Source organism: Corvus kubaryi, unplaced genomic scaffold (assembly GCF_017639235.1).
Source record: "Corvus kubaryi isolate FWS band 111438036 unplaced genomic scaffold, C.kubaryi_AGA036_p1.0 138, whole genome shotgun sequence".
NCBI lineage: Eukaryota > Metazoa > Chordata > Aves > Passeriformes > Corvidae > Corvus > Corvus kubaryi.
The window spans coordinates 11,189,664-11,216,809 of record NW_024580672.1 but is presented as its reverse complement, the minus strand read 5'-3'; the positions used below and the strand labels follow the sequence as shown (position 1 = coordinate 11,216,809).

Sequence of the window (27,146 nt, the reverse complement as noted above, 5' to 3'; positions counted from 1 at the left end):
AAACACAGGGCAGAGGTAGCAAAGGAGTGATTTTTCCTCTGATCATTCCTCTGAGAGGTGAGGGATTGCTATGTCACCAGGCATATCAGGACTAATGGCAGGGAAGCTCTCCAGCATTCTCAGTCTTTCTGCTGGAAGTCAGACCATGTGGAGGAGGAGGAGAAGGATTTTTCCAACTTGAATGAAGGAGAGGAGAGGAAAGCAGAGACAGGCCAGGATGAGGGGAAGACGGAGACACAGAAAAACAGGATGAAGGGCAGATCAGATGCCAAAACTGGGGACAACAAAGGGCAAGGAGACTGGAGAACTCCATTTCCACAGCCTTAACATCCACATGCTGTCAGATGGACATTGGGAACCTACTGGGATGGGAGGCGAGCAAAAAGGGCCCCCCAGCAGTGCCTGGTGCCAGAGGATAACACTCCAGCACTGCTGTAAGCTCTTCAGCTCACACAGAGACACCCACCTTGTGCTGACAATCAGGGGGTGCCAAGTGCCAATGATCCATAGTGTTCACCTGCCTAACAGGATTAGTCCCAAACCCAAGTAAATTATTTGGAAAAAATACCCTCTGCACTCAGAGACCAGTGACACTGTCATACAAACTTTGGAAATTGCTGCACAGACTATGCCATTTGGCCCCAGCACGTGTCTGCCTCATGAAACAAATCTGTAATCACAGGATCACCTGCAGTTTTTCTCCAGCAAGACCTCTGCCCTGCTCAGTCCTCAGGATGGTTCTGCTCACGGAATGCAGCATTAGTCATCATTTCTTTTCATTATCATTCAACTTGCTTCCCCGTTCTCTCCTCCTTTCTTTCCCTTTATTTAGTATGCTCCATCCAACTACTGCCAGCAAGGATAACACTGGAAGTACCCAATCTTACTGTCCACCACTCTCTCAGCCTCACATTTCTGCGAGGCAGGGAAGTGCTCCCCTCCATGCAGATGGGGGATGGAGGCTCAAGGAAGTAGAGATTTAATATTTTAATATATTAAGTCACAGAGAAAATCTGCAAGAGCAGGAAGACAAACATGGGTCTTTGACCACGGCTTCCAGGCAGAACCCTTGTCCCAAAGAAATCCTTTCTCTCTCCTGACCTGCAATAACAAAATTTTAATCTCTTCTTGAAATTGTTTCTGGGGTTCATCTGTGGAGCTGGAATGCCCGGCAAGCACTGAATTCATTACATTCTTCACAGGATGACTGGAAGAAGGTTCTTCTAAACAGACATAGGAAAATGAGGGAAGAGAAAGTTGAATCTGAATGTCTACTTCTTCTGAGTGCCCATCTCAAGACGCAGATCCGTGTTTTCCAGTCCACTTAGCCCTGTGGAGCAGAGGGGTATCCACAAGGGAATTCCTCCTGACCTCCTCCTGTCAATGGGAACACAGATCAGCCCTCAGGTCTTGAGCTGGGCATCCATAAAATGAGGAACACAAACTCACTTGCCAGGTGAGAACACTTTAGCTTAAGACTCTGGAATAGCACTGAGAAAGAAAAGAGTAGTAGAGGCAGGAACAGGACCCAATTCTCCAGGGCAACATTTAACAGGCTTCACTGTAAGACTATTGTGATTTTTCTGCAATTACCTGCCTCATTCGTTACACACTTTCCAATTTTAACAAATAAACAAAGTGGAAGTCCTATAGGCAACAGTCTACTTTACTCCACACTCCTCATTCATATCCCAAACACACTGCATCTCTGTGCAGTGAATGAGGCAGGCACACTCTGTTAAAAATATGTATGATTCTTCCATTAGATATTGCATTGAAATACACATGTGTAACAGGGGCAAGGCTAAAGTGCAGAGATATTTCTTACATTCTGTGTGCTAGATTTTACAGTTAATGAGGACTCTAACTATAGGTTTGTTTTTACTGCACTGTATTGGCTTGTATGTCAGAGTCTGCAGCAATATCTGATGCGTAACATGTACGTTGCACATGATCAAAGACTTGAGTGTCATCTTCTTGCCTAGAACAATGACTGCCTAAAGCAGCAGGAGCAGAAATTATCTAAAGGTAGAGTTAAACAAACCTCCTTCTCCCCTCTGGGGAGAGCAAGCAGTCCAGGTGAGCAAGGCAGGAGGGGAGAACAGCCTGCTTTGTGCTAGACGGGCAGAGAGCTCCACATAAAAGCAGAGGAGCTTTGCAGAAGCATGTCCTGACTCCCATCACTGGAGACTTAATGATGGTAATTCCCAAAGGATGATGCATGCTGACAGGCTTTGACATAAACTACCCCAGGATAATATTAATATGTATTAAAGGCTCAGGCAACTTTATTGGGACAGGCTTGATCAGTAACACATTTCAACAGAGCGCCTCTATCATCTGTCGGAACAAAAGTAAGGGAGGGAGAACACACGCACAACCTCACCTTGCTTTGGGAATGTTTTAGAGACAAACAAGGTCACTCTGTGATGAATTGCACACTTGGCACAGCTCAGACATTGGACCAAGAACCTTGGACACGCCACCACAAATACGAATGTCACTGTGGGGCAGTTTATGTTGGAATCTGTCTGCATGATCAGCATTCTTAACCCTCCAACATGGGGCCAGACATCTCCTGCACAGTCTTTCCCTGGGCATGTGGAACATCTACCCCTTGGAAAGCGGTGGAGAGGTGCTTAGGAGGCAATGTGGGGGCTCTGCAGTCACAGCACTGGGGAAAGGGGGAGTGGAAGAAAGAACCGCAGAAGCCTTTGATCATGTGTAATGTTAATTCAAGTGTTACACATCAGAGACTTTGCCACAGTAACTAGCATATAAACAGGAGTCTAGTGTTAACAAGGAGGACTTCTTGAATAGGTTTGTACATTTCTGAGTTAAAGCAATTTCCCTATTCAACAATACATGACACAGTGGAAGGAGTTCAGAAATAAACCAGCCTAACATGCTTAGACCTTTAATAGAATTTAGCTTCTTAGAACTAATTAAATGTTACTTAAATAAAAAAAAAAAAAATTCCAAGTACTTGGGAAAGGTGCCAATTTGACAGCTCTGGAGAATGAAATAATCTAATCATCCCCAGAGCATGGGCAGCAGCAGGACAGGCTTCCCCTACTAACATGCCTCAAACGTGACCTGGAAAGACTGTTGATAGAAATGGGGCGTACAATCTCTGTGGTCTAATGACTCCTTACTTTTTCTGCTGAGACTGCTAAAATGGTTCCCGCTGAGTACCAGCTGCAGTGGTGTTATGGACACCTGTCTGGTAGGAATGGTGCTGGGACCTGCCAAACTCCTGTCATCTGCTAACCCTCCACCGGAGCCCAGTGACTCTCAGCTCATTGCTCAGCCCGGGCAGCAGGGGCTAATAGACAGCAGCTCTCTGGCCTGTCCCACCTTGGACATGCTCCACTCCAGCCCTCGAGATGTAAACAGGAGGTACTGTGTTTAGTCTGCAGGTTTGGGCTCTCACTGCACCAAAGCCCAGGCTCAAGGGAAGTCAGTCTCTGGCTGCTGCAGAGTTGAGGCTGGGATTTTTCAGGCTCTTATTTCTACGCTAAGATAGGGAAAAAGTCTACAGGAGGAAAAGCCTGCCATGTCTCCTCTCCTCCACAGTTCCTCCTTCTACTTGTCTTTGCAACATGACCCTGCATTGCAGTAATGTGCTTCCAGCCACCAATTCTCCTTGGAGCTCCTTGCTGTGCCTGGGGTCCCAAGCGAGGAAGGAGGAAAATCCTCTCTGGGCCTTGCTGTGAAAGCTTAGCAGGGCTTGCCAACTCAGCCAGCCCAGGCTGCAATGGACTAAACCAAACACAGCTCTCCTCGGAAATTTTATGCACCACAACTTCTATTACTTCTGAAGCAAAGCCACATGAACCTCCCCCTCCCCTGCTCCCAACACCACAAGGGATGACTGAGCACAGATCAAGACTTCCATTGCATACTAAGCCAAGAGTCTCAGACACTCCCAGATGTATCTCACAACTGGGTGCTACTCCTGCTGTCCCATGCTACTTTTAGCCTCCCTTCCTCCCCCCTTCAGCCTGTCCTCCTTTGTACTCAACACAGGACAGGGCAGGGGTAAGCAGCAGAGCTGGTCATGTCAGACAAGAAGATCCATTACACTGACCTTGTGTAGGAGAGAAGCAAGGGAACTTGCTTCTCCCTACCATCTGAGCCAGCAATTCTTCACCTTTCCATCCCACATACTCCAAAAATCTTACACATTTTTCAGCACCAAAGTAACAGGCATGAAAACAGCCAGGTTCATAAGGGTTAACATGTCTGAATGGTGACATAATTATTGCCATTCTTCACTGTTTAGAGGTTACTTGACTACTCCACACATCAATATATTTTGAGATGTGATGTAAATGCAAACAAACACTTGTGTTTGGAGTTAACACAGTCACAAGATCCTGTGTATCATGTGTTGGCAAGCACAGGAACCAACAGCAAATGACCCACCCTTAAACCTGACTCTTTGGTGTTAATCATTACAGGAGCATTGCACTTTCCAGTCAGAACAATCAAAGCATGCAGGCTCTTTGAAAATCCCTACACACAAGATGCTTCTGGCCAAGATCAGCTCCTTTACAAGTCATACAGATTCCAAGGTATGATGTCCTCCAGACATATGAATGTGGGCTGCAAAATGCCGTGAAAACAAGTCATTGGAAGGCTAACTGCAACATTGCAATGCTGAAACAACCCCCTGTCTTCAAAACAGAAGGGGAGGCAGGAATGCTACAGTTACAGTGAAGGCAGGGACATACTGCACACACAGTCCCTCAGAAATGGGCTTTTCTGCATTAACACACTCCTTCAAGCTTTTTATTTTTCAAAAATATGCTTATAGCCATAAAGAAATTCAAGGGTAGAATAGTGCTACACTGTCACATCATTAGTGCATCACTGCTCTAGGGCTGACCGTCAACTCCAAGCAGATGGGGATTTTCCAGGGAATATCTGTGACACCAAAAACATGTGGGTGCAAAAAATGTGTGGGTGCTTCAAGCAACCAAGAGCTTTTGTCAAAGAATCAATAGAAAAGAGCTAAAACTGAAAGGCATTGCTCTCTGTGCTGCTCTCCCATTTGGGATGATGTCAAACTGAGATCTTGGCTTTGCAGGATCACAGTCCCACAGCTTTCTAGCTCTTCTGCCCTGGCTCCATTCTTGTTTAGGTCATTCCACTCTGCCTCCCCAAATTCCTTTCTGGAAGAAATCAAGAATAAATACAGCCTATAAAGCATTCACCGACTTCAGGAAATAGATAGTACTGTATTCACAAATGATTTCTGAATTTTCCAGTCAATTATCAATTTGAGTTCCACTAATATAAATAGTGACATTTCACCATTATTTTTTGAGGCCATAATTACTGAAAATATTGTGCAAGAGCTATGAGAGACGTTGCAGCAAAAAATACAGGTTTGTTACACTTTTAAACAACATAAGCCCTTAGCAAAGTAATTTTTAGGTCACAGTAAAGGAAGAAAGGGGAAAACCAGGAAGGAGGCTTTCTCACTTGTAACCAAGGTCCGTGCGCTGCATAGGGGTGCTCCTCTGTAGCAAAGGCTCCTTCCACTCCCGTTGATACAAACGTGATTGCTGTATCTCCTGTAATACTTTTATACGTAAAGTGCCGTCCATGTAAGAGCCTTCCCCTGGGGAATTAAACACACGTGCATGAGTCGAGAGGGCGTTCAACACGACTATGGAGATGTACCACTATTGTTTCTGCCATCAGCATGGGAAACTATTTTGAAGGCAGCAACTATTAACTTTTCAGGAATATGAGAATGATTAGCTCCAAAAAGGAGGTCACAAGCCTCCTTCTGAGGCAGGGAGTTACCCCTCATCTTCCTCCTTAATCTCAGGATCTTGTTACTAGAGCTAGAATGCATCTCAATCCCATTTCGTGCCTATCCCCATGATGAGTTGCTGATGTATGTAAAGGCAAGTGACTGCCAGTTTTCTAGTAAGATGGAAACTACAGAAGAGAATCCAGACTCCACATTGTGTGGGAATGTGAAGATGCATTCCTAAGGAGGTTCATTGCTGGGGCCGAACTTACCTACTGTGACAATACCTAGCAATCAATTGCCCTGGTGCTTGACCAATGTCACCTGTATTTATTTGAGCAAATGCCTAGAAAACACATACACGACCATCTACAGTATGACTTCCCTTTTTTCATTCAATGCAAGGGAAAATCATGGCTCTGGTATTTCAGCTCAGAGCATCTGTGACACACATGCATGGCTTCTAACATGCAAGAGGGAAAACTTCAGGTAATATATTTAGTGCCTACCAGAGTCACAGCTGCTTGATGAGTTACTGCTGGTCAGATGAGCTGAGGTAACTGATCAGGACAGACTGTTCACACATTTGTGATGTAAAATAAAATATATTTGCGTTAACTTTCCCATTGGTTTCTCAACAGGCCCAGGCAAGTGTGCACCTGCTGCTGATAACTCTGATACTACCAACATGTAACTCATTAAGCTAAAGTAACTCAATCACCTACAATCATCTGTCTTGACCCGACAGTTCATCTTTATCTTAAGGACTAAAACATTTGCACAGGGATTTTTAAAAATAATCCTGGCTGAAATTATGGAAAACTAGAAGGCAGTGATATGCACAGACTACCTTCAAAAAACAATGTGTAGAGTATGCACACATGTTGCTCCTTCAGTAATGTGACATAATTTGTCTAAAACCCACACTTCTATGCATAAACTGATTGCAAACAGGTTTTGCACAACCACTTATCTGAGTCCGTAAGTCAGAATGAATAACTTAAAGGATTTCTTTGACAGAGTATGTTAAGACATCCCTTCTTTATCACAGAGTTGATAGCATTAGACTTATAAAAAAACCCCCATACTAACCCTGTCCTGCTTCAGCACTCAAAAGACACTGAAGGACATAAAAAGAATGAGAAACAATCTTAACATGATGAGCACAGAATCATGCAAAGAATCATCTGTTTCTAATGTATTTTGGCAAAATATCTAAGCTCTGGCCTTTACAGACCCATTGCATGCATGTCTGTATGGTGAAACAATGCCACAAGGCAAAAGCAGCATGTTAGCACAGGCTGGGGAGGAGGATGGCTTCACTCACCTTAGACAGAGGGGGATGAGCGCTCCGGACTCCTGGTTAAATTTCAGGTGCACGCTTTCCAGCTGTCTCGTGCGGATCAGCTCATGAGGAATGATGGCTGCTGAGCTCTCGCTTTCCAAACTGTCCTTACGGCTTCTGAGAGAACAGACAAAACACACATATTCAGGATTCTGGTACTGTGTGCTATTTTGTCTGCAAATATTGAAGGACACAGGAAAAAACTGTTACAAAGACAGATCTGAGTTTTCAGCACTCCTGCAGAGACAGCCTCGCTCAGACTACCAATCCCAGCATGCAGCTCTTCACCTTGATTTGCCAACCTAGGATCTGAATTCATGCATGCACATGGTACATCCCTCCCTTATATATATATAAAAAAATTTCTGGAAAGAACTGCAGCAAAACCAAAGTGTCCAAAACTCCAAACACAATAAAATGGTTTGGAAGAATTACCAGGTGTGTCCTCCCTCCTGCTTTTGCTTTATCTTCAGGATTTTTCAGGCAGTGGCCTGCAGGAAAGAGCTGTCCAGTCCTTTGTGCCTTTTTTTGCACAGTTCAACCAAAAGGCTTTGAGAATCTCCTGCTTCCACCAGAATCAAGTGCAACAGCCAAAAGACAGCATCTCCATGCGATAAGTAGGAGATTCACAGACTCTTTTCCCTTGTAAGTCGGGCTGCTTTAAGACAATGGTAACTTTGCTTTCTTATTCCTTCTTTTCTGCAAGACCAGCATATTCTGAAGCTAAAACAAGGTTATGCTGTTACATGATTAGGAACTTTGCCAGACCAAATCCTCTAGATAATAAAATGATCTATCTCAAAATACTTGACCATAAACACTTTATATGTTCAAAGAGCATCAGCATGATCCCTTACTTGACAATCTGGAACAAAGAATAAAGGACAGGGTGGGTTATGACTTTTATGGATGACATGGACTGATGAGAAGTGTCTGATAAATGATTTATATTTTTGTCACCTGGCATTCCACATGAACTTAACAGAGGTAAGACTTTGTTAAGATAGTTTCTACAGTACAGAATTGCCAGAGGAGAGGGTCAGGGAAAGCAGGAAGGCACTGAGACTCCACATTGCAATGTGCCTCCATTGTGCCACAAGGACCAAAAGCCAAACAAGGCTATCAAGCTGTGGCTCCATTTGAGAACACTGTTAAAACAAGCCTGGATCCTTCCTTCATCCCAGTTGAACTGTCTTTAATGTACATGTGGAAATGATTGTAAAGAATCAGCTTCACCCTCATGAGCTGACCTAGATGACACCTTTACTTGATTTTATCTTTGAGGGCTGTCCCAAAATTACTCCCATCAACCACATACATAGTAGTGCAGTTCAGTGTGAATTCCAGTGCAGATCAGCCTGTTGCTTCCGCCAGGTCCCCTAGTCCCAGGTGAGCCCTTCACCCATGCTGCTGAGCTGCCCACTCTGAAACAGTTAAACTCTGATACCTCATGGTCCAACCTGCAAATACACTGCATGGCCAGGTCAGAGGCATGCAGAAAAAAAGATATCAGAGCAGCGCAGCTCTCTGCAAGATAAAAACTGTAAAACATGTCCCATTTTCTGCTTTAGCAACAGACAAAAGTAATAAGGGATCCAGCAGGGACATGGTAGCTCAGGATGCAGCTTATGCACAGGGTGGGCTGATGGACTGACAGTCAGCAGAGTGTCAGTTTAGTGGGTTAACCCTGGAGCAAAGACACAACATGCTTTGTAGTCTACGTGTGGCACTTAAAGTTGTGTTTAATCTACTTCAGCAAACATTTTACAGCTCTTTCTAGGTGGGGTCTTCAAAGAGTGGAGCAGGCCAGCATTTTTCAGGATGATTACCTGAGAAGTGCAGTTACAGTTGATTAATGATCAGTTGACCTTAAGCTAAGCTTTGTCTCAACTTCCTTATCAGATCTTATATACACAGTGAGCTGTGGGAAAGTCAGCCTGTGGTCTACAGCTTCCATTCATTCATTTATCAGCCCCTACCAAAAGGGTCAGCCATTAGCAACGCATGATTTTCAAGCAAGCCATAAACTTGCACTCCTAAATGCACAGAGTTTAGGCACTGTGGAGTGGATCAGGCGTTTTACAACAATGTTACTGCTAGAGACCAGAGACTGTGCCCTGCTCACCTGGACTGCCTAAGCATTCCAGACATGGGGACATCCCAGAACAGCCTTCCCAGGCAATCCATGGTGTAAGGTTAGTGCTTCAGCAGGACAGAGAGCTGCAGGACAGCTCCCCATACCCCTGGGCTCCAAATCCCTCCGAGCTGAATGTGGGTGTTTAGGTTTGCACCATGCTAGGCAGTATAGCTGTGAGCACAATGGGGCTGCAGTCCGGAGGGGAAACAGCCTCCGGTTGTTAATGCAATAATAGGAATGACGACAATATTCTGGAGGCAAGGGGCAAAGCTTTCTGAGTCTTATTAAAACCAGCAAATGCCGTTTGTCATTACATGCTCAAGAGAAGATGTTGACTAATGTATAACTATCAAACGGAACTGTCATGACTTTAGGGCTGTCAATAATTATGACTTCACATTAATAAGTAACCAGCCCTTCTGTCAAAAAGGTGAAGCAAAATGGTAGTTAATACTTTGAATGACATGAAAGGATTAATCCTTTCAACAAAATTTTTCCAAAATACTCATTCTCTGTGTCTCTTGTTTCCTTTCAGAGGAACTCACACAATTTCAGGTATTTAAAATTAAGGGTGAAACTCCAATAGCAGAAACCAAATAACCTTCTAAGGTTAAAGGTCTAAGGTAGACCCTTCTAAACAAGAAGTGTGTATTGTGGACTTCACATAACACATCAGGAAGCCACAGTGCCATCACTTTCAGACTCGGAAAAATGTCGCATGACACAGAGACTCAGAAAGACCCATTAAAATTCTCTCTTTGAGATTGAAAATTCTTGTGCTGACCCTTCCAAAGGGTGATAGCCCAGATGAAGGGTCAGCAGGACCTCTAGGTTGTTATTAATAAAAAGCTCATGTCCTAACACACATTGCCATCCACAGCTTGTAGTTTTCAGGCTCAGAAAAAAATGTAGAAAAAGTTTGCTTTCTAACACTAACAATCCTGGTTTTACGACTGTCAGTTACCCGTAAGTCTTTGCTTCCTCCACCCCATCACCAAATAAATCAGCAGCAAAAGTCAGTGGAGTTTTACTTGTTATGACTAAGATCTAGCTGACTATCAGGCAAAATGTTGCAAACTTTGTCTATTCCGGATTTAATACGTCGTCCAACCCCCACAGAAAAATTCATGTTTCTTCAGTGTCCAGAAAAAACAAGTCTGCAAAAGCCAGGGCTGCTGCATTAGGAAAGGCAGCAGATTTAAATGGAAGCAGCATGCCGGAAATGCCCCAGTTTAAAGACTGCACATCTAGTGTTTTGTGAAACTGGAGGGGAGTTGGAGGAGATTAAAGCGCATTTCCCTCTGATTGGGAGCTTGTGGGAGGTGTAAACGTGGGCAGTTGTCAGATTAATTCTTTAGATGATTACATTCTTTTTGTTTCCTTAAAGCTGTTTGTAGTTGGGTTTGATGTCTCCTGTTCTGGGCAAGTGTATTGCTGCAGTTACCAAGGTGACTTTAGCTGACTTTCAACTATTTTTTCCAGCTTTGGTTTCTACCAGTAGTCTGCTTCTGGGTGGAGGAGAGAGGGAGGAAATTATGTTTGTTGTTTTTTGTTAAGTCTCATGAATGCTGATGAACATGAACTTAACCAAAGCCATATTTGATTTCTTTTTCTTTTTCTGAGAAAGAGAGGGTGGTCAAGCCATTGCAAAGGTGTCCAGTGTAGCCTGCAGCTTCCCCAGATCTGTCAATAAGGGGAAAGGGCCTGAAGAGACTCGATGTCCCAGTGTGCTGTGTTCCTTCTTGATGTGAGAAGGCCACACGCTGGAACCTGTAGCCTCCCGGGGGCCCTCCCTTTGTATTAAGGATGAGGGTGGCTGCAACCTGCTTAATTTGATGCCAATTAGCAGCAGCCTGTGGGGATCCTGGAAAATCGCCAATGCAATCACTGGGTTGCACAAAGTTTGGATGTCCCTGCCTTATAAGTCATGTTTATAGCAACCCCTTCTCAAGCAACCACTGGTAGTTATTTTATAAGATTCAAGAATAGCCAGGTTGATCAGATTAAGAAAGGTTTATTTATTCTTGCATTTGCGTTTTGCTTTATGATCAGAGCACTTGATCTCATGGATCTGTCAAGGAAGGAAGTGTCAGTTCCCCTCCAAGCACTACTGCTGATATAGAGAATAATTTTACTGCATTTCCAAGCTACCCTCCCAGGTATCAAAATCACAAAGGATACACTGTTGGAAGCTGGCCATGGCAGGGGCTCTTTCCAGGAGTGGGTGCTCACTGCCACACTGAAGTTAGTTTCTGTCATTGCTCCTAGCTCCCTCCATATAAAATTCAGTACTGTGAGTTAGCAAATGCAAACCATCAGTGCAGGCTTACACAGCTGGGAGAGAAAGGTCGGGCCACTTTTCCTTTCTTCCCCTCCCACACCCCCCCTTCCACTCCCTCTTCTTCCCTTTCCAACCGTGGCTATTTCAAACCTCCTCCCTCCCTCATGAAGATATGGTCAAAGATCACTTAAGTGCCAACAATCTTCCAGTCTCTTTCCCACAGTTTCCCCTGAAGGGCAATCCAGCAGCTGTGGGAAAGAGCCCTAAGCACCTTGGCACACAGAGTTACAGCAGCCGTCAGGAACGCACAGAGGAAAGTGCAGACCCGCGGAGGACGTGGTTACACAGCTCCTGCCGTGGTCACACTGAGACAAGGTTACCTCGAGTGCTCAGACCTGGGTGCTCCTCAGCCTGGTTAAACAGGATGGTGACGATGTTCTGTGTGCATTTCCTGGCATGGAAGGGCTGCTAGGACAATGCCAGTAGCAACAATCTTCTTGCCACTCACATATCCCTTTGGAAAGCTGCATAATAACTACTGTCAGAGCTTGCAGGGGCCAGACTGTTCCAAGACCTGCAGCTGAACTGGAATGGAGAGATTTAGGCTGTGCCACTGGCACCCTGCAGACTCATGAGCAAAGTCAAACAACTGTTTTATGCTTCAGGTTCCATGTCTATAAAACTGAGACATTTTTCCACGTAGGGATGTTGCAAGGATTAAGTCAATGTTTGCAAAGCACTTTTGGATTCTTAGATCAGGAAAGCTATGCAGGGGTGCAAATTATTAGCATGGTGACTGCTTTGCACTTCTACTGACACTGGTTTTCTAGACATTTACTTTTCTAGTTTGCAATCTTGTCACCCAGCACTCAGCCTCACGCTGAGAGACACTCCCTAAAGTATATTGCCCTCCCCCCATGCAGCATTCCTGACTCAACCAGGACACCACTGAATGGCGACCCGATGAGAGAGCATGCCTAAATAAGCAGGACTGGATTGGAAACTTACTGCTTAGTGGTTGCAGAATCAGAAAGCCTAGCCAGAACCAGACAGCTTCAGAGAATGCTGAAATGCTCCTCTTTATGTAAAGTTTGCCTCCAAGAACTGAAGACAGGAAACCAGTTACGAAGACAAGAGCTCCTCTCCGCCCAAGTAAAGCAGAATGAAAACCCAGTGCAACTGGGAGAAGCAAAGTGCAGACTCGCCTCCAAGCACATCCTACGTTTTGGTATTACCGTCAGAGCTTCCTCAGAAATGCTGCTCAGGTGGAGTTTGTTAATGTGCATTAACCCAGTGCTGCTCCCTGACAGGAGAAATCCGTGTGCCCTATTTACCAAGTCAGAGGAACTACAGGGGCAGTGGACTCCAGCCCTGGAAGCAGTGCCACTATTACTCATGTGCTCCAAACCGGGCACACAATGTGACAGTCTGGGGTTATCCCAGGAGGAATTCTGGAGTGACACAACTCCTCCCTCTTCCCACAAGGGAAGGGCAACCACCTGAGATGCTCAGAGTGCAGTGCTCCAGCAGGTCACCGCCAGGACAGTCCTGCCAGCCCCACCTGCCGGAGGGTTGTTCCCTACTCTGTTTGCCAGGAACCTGCCTTCATTTCCCTGCACAGCTGGAAACTGTTCAGGGCTGGATGGAATTAGCGCACGGCTACAGGGCCACCATATGTTCAGGTTTCCCTAGACTCAACCTGTCTTTCTGCCTAGAAATTGAATGCAGATAGGATCTGAGGTCTCTGTGGGTCCCTGGACAAGTGACCACCGTACATAAGGGACCAGAAGAAGCACAGGTACCTGGGAAATCCCAAACAGAAGTACGAGAGTCAGGCATGTGAACCACACCATTTGATCCTTCTTGAGAAGGGGGAGAGTGATAAACAGCAGAGACACGATGGAGAAGCTGTATCAAAGTAATGTAGCTTTGAGAGACCCTCTTCTATCACTAAAACCTCATGTTCAGACACTGGGGCATGCGTGGGCAATACCTGAATTCTGGCACAATGAAATGCAACAATTACAGGTAATTTTAGCTTCAACACATGCAGTAATGCAGTGTGCTAGCACTAGGTTTCTACTCCATGCCTCAACTCACACCAGAACAGTCAGAGTCAGCCAAGAGGCAGAAAAACATCAATTTCAGCAATGCTGCATGATCAAGGGGGCCCTTGAGGGGTGGAAAAGGTCAAGAATTCCCTTATCCCAATGCTGGTTCTCACTGCAACTGTGGCAAATTAACTCTGCTGTCCTAATCTGTAACACGGAGATACTGCTCACCTACCACACAGGAGAGCACAGAGCTAATTACCAGGGACAACCAAAGACTCGGCCCCAGAAATTATTAAATCAAGAAATTAAATAGTGATCGAAGCAAGACTCCACAAGTGTCACTGAACTTTGACATCTGGAGCTTCCAGCCCACTGAGGCCTTGACAGCAGCAGTGTTTAGCCTGACATTTAAATGTCCCCTATGGGTAACAGTTCTCTGTATCCAACAAGAGTCAATCTGCACGATTCAGGAGACTGGGAGCCTTGCCTTTCTGTCTGTCTCAGCAGCACCTATGAAGCTGATGGATCCTAAGAAACAAATAATGCACCACTGAAACGCACACTGGTATTCATACACGTCTTCTTTTTCCAAGTGGTAACTGAGAATATTCGGTTACCTGTGTTCAAAATGATTAGTCATGTTTCCAAAGATTAATTTACATGTTCTTTTGTTAATACGTACAAACTGATTTAATGGCTGCTTATGAACTGAGCCAACAGTCATTTTGAGAAACAGATGTCTGATGCAGTTTTAAGCTTTAAGTGTGCTTTTATTAATATCCTTAGGAGAAAAGGGGCTACACAGTCTACAGTAATAACACTAATGAATCAAAGTACTACAGCTGCCCAGCAGGGTTTTGACAGAAACCAGCTTTTTCTCAAAGGAACTTTTTTTTAGGACTCTGGGACAGTGAACAACTGGTAATATGCATGCTTAACATGTAAGTATGTGCTTTGCTGGAGCCGAAACACTGAATCAAGCCCTATCTGCAACCAAACAATGTGAGGTTTTTGCATAAGCACTGAAAACTGTAACTATACAAAGACTGGGAAATCTATGCGGAATCTTGATCCTCTACATTTTATACAAACAAATATTCAAATGTTTGAGTGTTTCTGATACTATGTGTGATGCTGAATGCAGAACAGGTTGTCTGCTTTAAACCTTGATAGATTATTGTGTGTGGGTGGTAGAGTTAGGATAAAAGAAAGGGAAGAAAGCTACTAGGAAAGCAGTTGGTGGTTGCAAATCCATGATAAATAAACAGCACATTCCTCTTCTGCACAAAGCCGTTAGAGTCTGTGTCAGACTTTAACATCCTAATGTCAGTTGGGTGCAAATTTGACAGCCTGGGGTTCTGCAGTGCTCTCTGTGGAAAGCATATTTGAAACAATTTGCCATGCCCCAACAGAGCACTTCTGTCAAGTTCCTAAAGAACTTCTAATGCACCAGTTATTCACAGGACCCTTGCAAAGAACCACGGGTTTGATATTTTATGATCTGGTGTGTACAGTGCAGGATATGATTACACACAAGCCTGCTTCCCATCAGCCAGCACCTCGTAATCATTAACATATTTATCTTTGTGGTGCCTCAAGAAGATGACATTGTTATTAGTCCCATTTTATAGATTCAGAACTGAAGCTCAATAGCTAAATGACTTGCCTTTGATTACACAAGATTTACAGCAAAGGACAGACCTGAATCCCAGCCCTACCAGGCTCGAGCAGTGCAAGCAAGGATCACACCAGAAGAACTAGATCTATGTACAGAATTGTCCTTCATCTCAGGTGCTCAGAAGTCCTATGAAACAGTTATATCTGCACTGGGTTTGTGCCTTTTGTGTCTCAGCCTTTACCCCTGCAGGTACCTGGAGGGAACATGGATGTAGATACATTACTGCATGCAAAAGCTGAGCTCCTAAGTTACATTCCTGTGCAGCAGCTGGAGATGAAAGTCTCCATATCATACTCTTGTACTTATTTCACATTGAGCAACTTTGCTCAAATGCATGAGACATGCTGAGACAGTGCATTAAGGAAGGCAGAGGCATAACAAGATCTTCCTCTTCTGCTTCATCTATACCACACTGTTCTGGAAAATGTGTTGACTGATCAGTTTTAGCCACAGTAAGGGTAATCATCAGGTCTGATTTAAGTACTAGTTAGCCAGAGGTTTTAAGTAAACACTGCTTTCCAGCACAAACCACCCCTTTTGGTATGGTCAATGCATTGAACAAGTCCCATTGTATCTGCTACATGGAGAGGAGTAGCAACTGCACAAGGAGAAGACCTTTCCCAAACTCCTCTTAAAGCAGCCAGTAAGATGGAGGAAGAAAGAACTAGGACACACTGCTGTCTTAAGCTGAGATCTCCCCTATCCCTCCAATAGTACCACCACAGTAACACAGCTGATAGCTGTCTTTCCTTAACTGAAGTGCTTATGGAGAACCAGGCTACCTAGCAGTTTCCCCAGTGGTAACCACAGACCTCAGAGAAATGTATTGACCTCCTAGGAGGCAAACACTGGGAACCTGCCATTCCTACCACTCAGGCTTCAGGCAGGGTGGGTGTGCAGCTGCTGCAGGTAAGAGAGATTTGCAACAAAGAGCACTGTCACAGATACGAGGCTCTGAATTTGACCTGCCTTCCTCTGTCTCAGAACAGTTAAAAACCCAGGTAAATATTTGTGTGCTTCATCTTAGACCTCTGCTAACCTTTCACCACTCTGAATCAAGCGTCTCTTTGTTTATCTCACCCTGAGTAACGTAAAGCTCTCTTATCTAAGCAACAACTGCCTCCCAGCATTAAGGCTTACCCATCAGCTGCCTCCTTGACCTGATGTGCACCCAAAATGTTTCTGGTCACCCCCAACCACTGCGGACTCAGAGCTTACACTGGGCATGCAGATGCATGCAGGAGCCCAGCATCTGTGAGAAATCCTGCCCAGTACTTTTGAGCTCTCCAAGGCTAGGTGTGATTTGTGCAAATCACATGGTGTAATTTTATATTCTTTTCAGTGGGGCCAGTGGGACCAACCAATGGTCCAATGTAACCAACCTGCAGGCAGAGAAATACTACTCAAAACCTGAGTCAGATCAGAATTTGGCTCCATGTAATTACTATATCGCAAAAGTAAGATTATTCCTAAAGCAATAATAAAGTCACTTGAGATTTTTTAATATAAGCACCTATATCTCATATTACATACTAGTAAAAAGCATCAGCAATTGACACGTAATGCTTCCCCCAAAGGCAACTCATCAACATTCATATATCAGGCAAATCAGAAGTCACCCACAAAATGGAATAAGAAAGGACAACAACAAGAAATATTTTTCTCATGCAATGTTTGAATCAAGAATGAAACAGGAATTGAAACAGAGCAGGGTGCTGTCCCTGCTGGCACTACAGGGAAGCACTGTTTTCATGATGATCTTTACTCTTGAGAGCAGAAGGCACAAATGTTCATCAGAGACTAAGAAACCAAAGGAAATACCAAGATGAAAGAGTGCAGCAAAGATGCATGTCTTTCTGTATCATTCAGACAAAAACATTAAAATTGATGGGAAGACACTGAACTAGCACCTGAAGTCTAAGAGGGGAAGGGGAGAAACCCAGAAAGACAGAAGGGCAGATACTATAGATGGCTTGAAACCACAGGTAATTTCCTATACATTCACTTAAGTCAAAAGTTACAAGAGGTATCTACAGGCCCACCTAGTCCCACTTAAATCACCTGTTAGACTACTGCTATTAGAGACCCAGGTGTTACTGGCATGTAATTACTGACAGAACCCACCTGTTTAAGCAAAGCAAGATCAAAGTCACTTAAAAAGAAAAAAAATCAACATTTTAACCAAAAGGTTTGTAATTATGACCTTGAAAACAAAATACTCAGGAAAAATTATCAGCAGTCACCTATGCCACCTAGCTCTGGACACCACAGCACCTTTCAGCACAGTACTTTTTACAGAGATCAGTCCAGTCTGAATTAAAACACTGTAGAGCATGAACAGCAGGTTCTACAGAACAGTCAGAGCCACTCTGCATTACCAAGGTTTGTCCAAAACACCTCTGAAGAGCTGCCCTCCTGAGCACTAGTCCATCAATCCAACCTGAACAATTCTTCTCCCTCTATCTTTGCACTTTGCAAGTATTCACTGCCAGCTTCCTCTCCCCTTGCCAAGTCTTTCCCCACCCAGCTTTAGCTTTTTTTTCCATGCTGAGCTCTTCAACCTTCCTCTTCCACCATCTGAATGTGCAGGGTGAAACTCACGGTGCTCGGTCGAGGTTCAACCCATTCTGTCTTTGTGCATTGATTGGAGGTATGACAGGTTTGCTGTTAATCTCAAGCCCTCTCCGCAAAGTCTCCCTGATTTGCTCTGTATCTGCAAAGAGAATTTTTTTAACATGATTTAGAATCCCCAGAAATAACACAGACACAAGAAGATATCAGGTGTGTTTCATCTAAACTCTTCCCCTTCAGAAAGAAGTGGAAATATGTTACAGGGTAACACTTTACTGCACTTCCTTAGAAGTTATTTCACTTTATAATGTCAGCCTGCATTCCCTTGTTTGGGCTTCATTGTTATGGCAGGCAAGGAGAGCTGAAATCTTTGGTACTGAGTCCTCCTGATGAAGAAATTCTGAGTAGTTTTGTAAATTTTCATAAATGAGGTGTTTGTTGGTTCTGTAACTCTCATAGAACCTCCTGACACTTCCAAGCCTTTGTACTGGAAATAATTTTTCCCATTAGGCATAACAGGAATTTGTTCCTTTAACAAATGAATGTATGAAGGCTTCCAAGTTTTTTTGCAATTGGCTTTGGAAATCTGTTGATTAATTTACAACAAGATTCACAAAGGAAGGGATTTTTATGCAGGGCAACCTTTAGCCTCAAGCTCATATCTGAAAATAAGCTGCAAATTATGCAGTTCAGATGCAGTCTTTTTACTTCTGCCTTTTTCTGAAATGTCTACTGGCCAAATACTTTCAATAGGAAGCTTTCCTGCCTTTCTTAGAAGTTTCCTCATCTTTTTATGAGAAATGTGAGAATTAGGTAGAGAACAAAACCCACAAATTATTTCAAAATCTTTTGAAGGATATACAGATTTCATCATGTATACCTCTCTTGGGCTTTTCATTTCAGGGCTAAGGCAAAACACCATTTTTAGATCCAGTACAGTTAAAAATATTTGCAGGGAAGCCATAAGAAACACTGTATGCATTTAACTAATTTTTACCATGGATTTAAGAACAAGTAACATGCCATTCCCGTAGAAACCATTGTTAATTCCAGGAAATCTCAAGCCCTCAAATTTTATGTTTCTTCACCCATTTGAAAGGCAATATGCATTATTTCAAGCCTGTGTAATGACTATGACATCTGTACCCTGAGAAGGCATCTCACTGCGAAGGGGAACTCCATGATTTTTTATTTCTTCTTTCCAGAGTTCCGTATTTGCATGAATTCCTTGAGTTCAGCTGCAGCAATGTGCAGCATCAGTCCAACTTGCCTCCCAAGAAGGGACAGTGTTAATAAGGAAACACAGCCTGGGAAAATAACAATTGCTTCACCTTGCACATGTTTACAGTCCTGGTTTCAGCAAGTGCTCAGTTTAACTTTGCAGATTCAAATTACAATTTGCCTAAAAACTGAAAGAAACATTTAGACAAAACAATGCCGAGATCTCTTTTCCTCCCTCCTGCCTTCCTCAAACAGGCCACACCAAAATCCATTTTGCTCCCCTGAGACACTCTGAGTCTCCCAATGGCTGTGGTGTTTGTCATGTGGTGTTTGTCATGAAGATGCTACATGACTCAGTGCATTGCCCAGACCCACCAGAACAGAAGCAGAAAGGCCATGACAGCGACTTGGCCCAGGACCTCTTACCTTTCCCGGAGAGCCGCCGAGGCTGGGTCCCAATGCAAATGCTCCTGCTGTCTTCATCATCCTCTGGTGGCCGGCTCAGGTCATCCCAGGCACATTTGGCACTCACTCCACTCAGGTTTGAGCCATCTGTCTCAATCCCTTTGTCGACTCTCTCCTGCTTGAAAAGATCCAAAACACCAAGACTTTTTTTGGGCGTGGCTTGAGCCTGAATTGGAACCCACCACGGTGCAGTCCAACCTTCAGCAGCTCCTCCAGATCCCCCTTTACGGACAATTTCTACTCTCTGGCCCCCATGCTTTGCTGTGTCAGCAAACAGCAACTGCACGTTGAGCCAAATCAGGGAGCCACTCTGAACTAAAAAAACCTTTTCCATAGCAGGTTGGTCTGAAATCCCACCCTGTCCCCACTGCTTCACTACATGGCCCTGGCAGCCACAAAGCAGGGAGAGAGAAAGGTGGAAATCAATGGCCTGGGGTGTGCAGGGTTGCTTCTTTCAGTGTTAACGGATTTACACCAGCTTGAAGCATTTACACCAGCTTGAAGCATTTAAAACACAAAGCACAAGCTCGGCAGTCAATCAATGTCAATGATAACAATCCCCTGAATAACTAAAGCTCTCTTTCCAACCTTACTAAGGAGTCCCACAATGAAAACAGCTCATGGAGAGACTCATCACTCAAAAGAGTTCTTCATTTGCGAACAGCCCAGAGAATCCCCGCTTTCCAATACGCTGGGGTGTCCCATAAAGGACAAAAACGCAAGTTTGGACGTGCAAGGAGACACAGGTCTGTTCCCAATGTCAAAGCTTTTGCATAGCTTTCTCTATTGGCAAATAAACAAACTCCCTCCCTTGCAAGCTGGACTTTCCAAGCACGTAACCAGTGCTTGGGTCTCAGAAGGTGTCACACACCAATCATAAGCAGCTGGATGCTCTCAGACACTAAGCATTTTCTCAAGGACATGTGCATCTGTTGCCAGCAAGACTGGCCTAAGCCACAGCAAAAACTTCCACAGGAAGTTCCACCTGCTTGGGCACGGGCATCAGTCTGAATTTCCACCTGTGACCCACAAGGGGGTAATGTTGAGCTGAACAAACTCGGGGCTGCACTACACCGAGGAAGGGCTCTTACTGCTGGCACCTCTTGCCTGGCACCAAACCAGTCGGGCTCGCTTCCCCCTTTTCTGAAGGGGTGTTGCCTCTGGTACTGCTCAGTGGCACCAGTAAGGTCTGCACCTCTCTGCATACATCTGGGTCACCTCAAAACGCAGGCAGTCCCAAGAAACTTCGAAGATTTGAGGAGAGAGCCGAGTGGTGTTATACACAACGGGAGAGGATCTCTGCACTTAACACATGTTAAGTACCCTCTGGTTTAACGTTGCTGCTGAAGACGAGAGACTGTGCGAACATTTTGATCTTTGCAAAATCTGTCCCCAAGAAACAGTTACCAGAATAAACCTACATTTCGTCCCTCCCCTTGCCCAGCTGTGCACGCTGCACCCTGGGAAGAGAATTGCCTGTTCTTGTGACCATTCAAGAGAGGATTTGAGCAGCTCAAAGATAAGCACAAGCATTCAGGGTGGGGTTGCACAGCGGTTTAAGTTGATGTAATTTGCAGTGACTGCAGTCCCACCCTCCTCCATGTGCTCCTACCCCTTCCCTTGAGCCAACTCCTTTTTTTTTTTATCTGGATCACCTCCCAAAACCCACTCTTTGGCCCAAAAGTTGAGGCAGGAGTCTGTGGCTGAGGGCAGGACCAGAGCAGTCTTGACTTAGACTTAAGCATTCAAGAGACAGCCTTTCTTCTGTCTCTTTCTCTTTGTTAGGATCTTCCTCCATCGTCAGGGGAAACTGGCTTCTTGAAAACATAATAGGAAAATCTGAGAAATAATAAATCTGCTGAGATTTTCTTTTGTTTTATCCTAAACATAAAATTAGTTGTGTCACCCAGAAATAGAAGCTGTGGAAAAAGAAATAAAAATACATCCGTTCCTACATAGGCAGACAATGCTCTAAGTGAGATTTAGCACGTGGCTCCTTTGGGAGCCCTCCCTGGTGCTCTGTGAGGACCCAAATCAACTGGCATGGGGAGGTGTAACTTGTCAGCGAAGTTATTTTTTATCCCAGTCATTGGGGAAGCATGGGAGAGCCACCAAACCTGCTCTTGAGCAGGGAGAAGAGGCCAGAGGGCTGTGAGGCTCTGGTGGGACCTGCTCCCCCATCCCTGCAGCCAGGGCCCCACTCCCAGCCAGGCCCTGCGGACAGAGTGCACAGCTTCGGGGAGCGGGAAAGGACTCTCATCTGCAGCTCAGCTGGCTTGCAGAGCACTTCCTCAGGGGAAGAAGTGCTGCTTTGTTGGCATCCCTTGGAGATCAAGGGGAGCTGATGGAAACGAGCTGGCTTAAGGCAGCCTAATTTGCATGCCTGTTTCATAACGTTTACAAGTATTGATGTTAAAGGGGGAAAAGTCCAAAAAACCCCAACCAGTGTAGACTCATCGCTCTGGCAATGCACAGTTCTACCCCACCTTTAGCCAGCAAGGATTTGCCTGGACTGAGGGGCTCTTTTTCTTCCCTTGAAAGGGCAGCTTGAACAGGAGGTTGGAGGAACCCAGGGCAAAGGAGGTTCAGCTCTTTCCTTCTTTAAAGAAAGGATGTTTCTGTCCCATTTTCCTCTCAGCATGCGGGAGGGATGCTCTGAGGCTCTTATAAGTCATTGATCCCTTTTTAAACGAGCCAGAGCACTGCAGTGTGACCCGCAGAGCTGCAACCACAACTCAGGAAATTCAAATCAGCTTTGTTCTCTTCTGAGATATCTGCTAAACAGAAGCAAAGCACTGAGAATCAGCACAGAGCTGGGGACCGACAGGGATTGTTTGACAGTGCTGCCAGGGAAATCTGAATGGCCTACAGGGAAGCCTGGCTGAACAGAGAACAACCAGCGTTGCCACAGCGTTAATTGCCGACATCCTGGGATGACATCTTAGTTGGGATCCATTCTCAGCAACTCCGAACAGAAAGTACAGCTGCTGCTGCCAGGGCTGGGTTTAGGCCTCAACCAATTCCCACAAGAGACAATGCAGCCTCCAAACAAGCTCTGCCTGCTTCCCAGGCAGACAACATGCTTGCTGGCTCCCAGGAAAGTTGTCCAGTTTCTCTGCCTGTTCCCTCCCTCCCCTCCACCTCTCTTCCACTGCTGCCTTTCTGGTTTCACACACCCTGTACCAACACCAAGTAAAGGACACTTTATCCTTTCCCCACTAATAAGAGCAAGAGGCACATGACAGGGCTGAAGCCAGCCTGGCACAGCCTTGCTCTCTGTGCTCAGCAGAAGCTCTTTGTGGGACTCAGGGCGGGTTTTGCTCTATGAATCCCTGGGGGCTGCAGCAGCAGAGCAGGAGGAAGGTGCACACACACACCTGCCCATACACACTTCTGCAAGGGCAAGAGAGAACAGAAACAGGAATGTGTTCAATGTGAGGAAGTCCGGAAGGACCACAGACGTAGCAGCTTTCAGCAGCAGGACACACTGGTGAGGCAGAGGTACTCTTTTATTTGCCTTAACTTGCCTTGGCTGACTCAGATTCCAGTAAGCTGAGCTATTTTTCATTTACAGTAAATTGAAGAAAACCCTGTTATCATTAGGAATCACCAGTGTGCAGACAACAGAAACACCTCCAGGAGGGGAGAGGGCAAAGTTCTGGAAATCCTAAAAACTTTATGGGACTTTCAGTTGTATTAGCTCCCACACTGTAGAACATTTGTGGAACATTTTTTTGTGTTTCTCAGACTGGGGTTATTTTGGATGAACAAATCCTTAAAACCAGTAAAAGTAGAATTTGGTTTTGTTCTTAAGCTTTCAAAGTAAAAGATGCTGTGAGGTAACTGAGAGTAATCAGATGCAGACATGCAGACCATAAGCAAATGCTTGTACAAAACATGCACATTTGCACGTGCCCTACCAGGCTGAGCCTTAAGTTCTCTGTTAAAGGCAAATACTCAGTGATTCACTGAAACACAGCCAGCACCACACTGGATTTGCTGGGGACCCATGTACTCCAGCACTGCTGAAGGGATTGCAGAACTGTCTCCCAAAGGCATGGATCAGAAGAAGTCCATAGTACAGTAACCTCTTCCATAGAGGTCCTATTCTTATCTTTAAATTTCAGAAATTAAATTGAACTCTGGAGAAGGTTTAGTATATCTTCCTACACAGATTACTAATAACTGCATGTGATACTTTTGGGTTCCCATCATTTCTCAGTCCACACTAACTACTTGGCCTCAAGTGACATCCTTGACAGGAATGAGCTACACCATCACATTTGCTGTGAAAAAATAGTACTTAGTTGCTTTTGAGCTTTCTGCATGTTATATCTCCTTATGCTTGCATATAAAAGAAAGGAGGAATTCCCTGGTGTGCCATTTCTAAATCTTGTATTGTTCCATGTCTTTCATCTTTTTTTTTTCCTCCTTTCTAAAACAGCCAGTCTAAATTTTACCAATTTGTCTCATATAGGAGATTCTGTTTTCCTGGTCTCCCTTCTCTATCTTTCTTCCTAGAGCTGCCATTCTCCTGGGGCTGGACATGTACCCTCTTGAACCACCTCTAAGAGGGCAAAGAGTTTCTAAGACTTTTCCAGGATTATTACAAACATTAAGAAGATCCAAGCACCTTTACAGAAAATATTAGAACTATTGTATAACATGAAACCAATTTTCCTTGGCTACTACAAGAGACATGACATTTTATAAACTAAAGACATACTTGCAGATGTGGGTCAATCTCAAATATGGTCTCTCCTCTTCGCATGTCTGTTATCAACCAGGGGCCTCCAGCTCTACAAAGACAGACAGGTAATGAACCAAACAAACCCTTTAGTTAGAACTCCCCAGCAGGGTCCTCAGAGTGGACCTGTACTGTAAGAAAGCACAAGATAAGGGTTTAAAATAAGCCTAGAAACCCCTCTATGCTGTGTATACATTCCATAGCATGCATTTGCTCTTTATATTTTCCAAATAAATAAATAGTAAAAGCCCTCCATGACCTAGCAGTTAATCTGCTCAGTGTCTGGCACCACCCAGACATGCAGAGCAGTCAGGACTGACACAGGCTGTTATCCCCTGTGCAGGCCCCCTTGCTCACACAAGACTGAGATGGGTTTTAATCTTACAGGAAACAAACTGGGACTGAGAAGTCCAGTGTAGCCTGCGTCTAAGAAAGATGGGCAAGGCATAGAGTCAAGATTTATTCCTCTATTACATATCTAAGAACAGAGCAGGGTCCCAGTGGGACTGCACTTTTTGCCAAGATCGGCAGTCATGTTCAGTACCACAAAGAGCTTATTGCTCTGATAAATACTATCACAGCAGACATTTTGCTCAGTTGGTACTTAATGGCCAAGCACTCAGATGGTTCAGGGAAATCTTTGTTGTCATTAGCAATAAAAGTTGGAAGGCTCAAGGTGTTTCCCAACAAAGGTGATAGAAAACAGATTACTGTGAAGATGAAATACTCAGAGACTTCACTTTGGGTCACAGTGCAGCCAGACTGCAGAAGTCAGCCTTAGATGGTGCTTTTCATTTGAAGTAAAAACTGAAGTCTTTTGGAACTGCCATAAAAAAAGTCATTTTTTTCATGAGATACTTTGTTATTGCAGTCAAAAGCCCCCTCCTCTGGCCTAGTCTGTGTTAGTCTCCTGAAACACGTAAGAGTGGAAGCAAAAAAAGTTAATATTTTACAGGTTTTCAGATGCATGGATAGCCACTCTTTTTTTCACATCACTTTGGAAGCTGTGAATTATTAACTGCAGAGGTGTGACCTGCCACAGTTCCTCACTGGGATGCAAGAGACTTTTACCCTGATTCCACATCAATGGCTTAGTAGTTTGCAGCTTTGCCTTCAAATCATGAACATTTGGGTTTCCTTGGAAAGGTGCTTATACCACAGCACAAAAGCCAAAAACCAACATGAGAATAGACTGAGGAAAGAAGTGCTGTATCTGCACTGACTTAGAGGAACCAAGGGAGCTGCAGGCAGTGTTTATTGTCTCAGGGACCCAAAAACAGCTGGACAAATTCACTCTACTCCAGAGCATGTGCATGAACTATCTGCACTTGTGTCTAAAAGGGAAAAGTTCAAGTTAAAGAAGTCCAGCTCTTCCAAATAATCAATCAATTCAAGGCTATTGTGACACTAGAGAGTGTACTATTCTTCCCAGAAACAAATATTCAGAACTATTTTGCTTATAAAAGTAAGTCTTTTGAGTTACAATCACATGGCAATAACTTCCACTGAATTTAAAAATGTTTAAACAAAATACCTGCAAGCCAAAAAAGATTTAGCTGCACCCTGGCAGCAAAGAAAGCATCAACATATCAGTTAACATTTAAAACCCATTTCTTCCTCAACCCAACATCATCCTTGTTATTTCTCCCATGGCAAAACGATGAACTTCACTTTCACAAACGCTCCTCCTGCTGGCAAACTGGCCCACCAAGAGTGGGCTCAATTTGAGAGTGACTTTCTCACTTTCAGACAGCTTTGTAAGCCAGACCCTCTCTCCTTTCTTTCTTTGAACTAAACAGCGAGGTCACCAGTAACAGTTATCCCAGGAAGAACCAATGAGAAAACCCTGCAGGCATGAGAGGAAGGAAATTAAGCTTTCAAGACCTCATTCTCTTTCACCCTGAACATGTGGCCTTCCACATGCATTAATTTGCCATCTAAGTGTCTGTGCGTGAGAACAGATTTGCAGTGAATTCCCATCTCTTGCTACAGCACAGATTAAATAAGTTCCAACAGCAAGTTAAAGATTGTTAATAAAAATAAACAACTGAATTGTTCTCTATGGAAATGCTCTCCTATATGAGTTATATGACCACTTACACCGGGACAGTCCGAAGCAGTTCCAAGATCCCTTGACCATTCCACTGCTGAGCTGCATGCAGTTCCTCAGTGCAAACCCCAACAATCTGAAAAAAATAACACCAAAGATACTAAACTGGGTGGGAACCATGCAAGAACTATGGAGAAAATGTGCCACGTGGTACAGTGCAGATACAGAGAAGCACCATTTCTTTAATCTAACTAGATGAGCCTGGGACAACAGTGGGATCCTCCTGCAAGACCTTGTGCTCTCTCTCTCTCTCTCTCTCCCCACTTACAGTGTGAAGCACCCTGGTCAAGTAAGATTTCATCTTGTACAGAGAGTGTGAATTTAACTATGAGGAGGGTCTGGTGGCAAATCAGGGTTTATACACTAGTCTACCCTGACTTTTCAATCAAGTCCACACAGACAGGACTGAGCAAGACAGGTTAGGGTCTGAGCACATACAAACACTGCTCTGTCAGCTGACTGCTAGGGGCAAATGCAATACTGCACAAGCAATCTCAACCAGGCAAGCAACTTGCTGCCACAAGGGATTGCTTTGGTGCTCATAAAATCCTTGACCAACTCAGCTTGCTGACTGGTTACATCTTACCCAGCACCATAAAGTAAAGCTGCTTACACACCACATAATCCACTTGTCAGTACAGGCAACTGCAGACTTCTGCCTTCTTGTATAAGGCAGGATGTGTTTGCTTTTCAGGATAGGAGCTGCCGCACTGAGCAATACCAGATGTCTCTCTAACAGCAGCTGAGATCAGCTGCTTCAAATGAAGGGG

At 44.4% G+C, this 27,146-nt stretch overlaps 1 protein-coding gene across 2 annotated transcripts in view; it reads right to left on the bottom strand.

The window, feature by feature from the left end:
- Positions 1-27,146, bottom strand: part of SUFU (SUFU negative regulator of hedgehog signaling) — a 91,096-nt gene that overhangs the window by 17,117 nt on the left and 46,833 nt on the right. Inside the window, exons 5-10 of one of the 2 annotated variants that reach the window (XM_042019210.1) lie at positions 26,367-26,452; positions 24,246-24,318; positions 19,481-19,637; positions 17,864-17,975; positions 7,095-7,229; positions 5,491-5,629 (exon numbers count right to left, since the gene is read on the bottom strand). In XM_042019210.1, coding sequence (XP_041875144.1) covers positions 5,491-5,629; positions 7,095-7,229; positions 17,864-17,975; positions 19,481-19,637; positions 24,246-24,318; positions 26,367-26,452 — 702 coding nt within the window. The remainder of the gene's footprint in view (positions 1-5,490; positions 5,630-7,094; positions 7,230-17,863; positions 17,976-19,480; positions 19,638-24,245; positions 24,319-26,366; positions 26,453-27,146) is intronic. The other variant, XM_042019211.1, reaches the window with a different exon arrangement.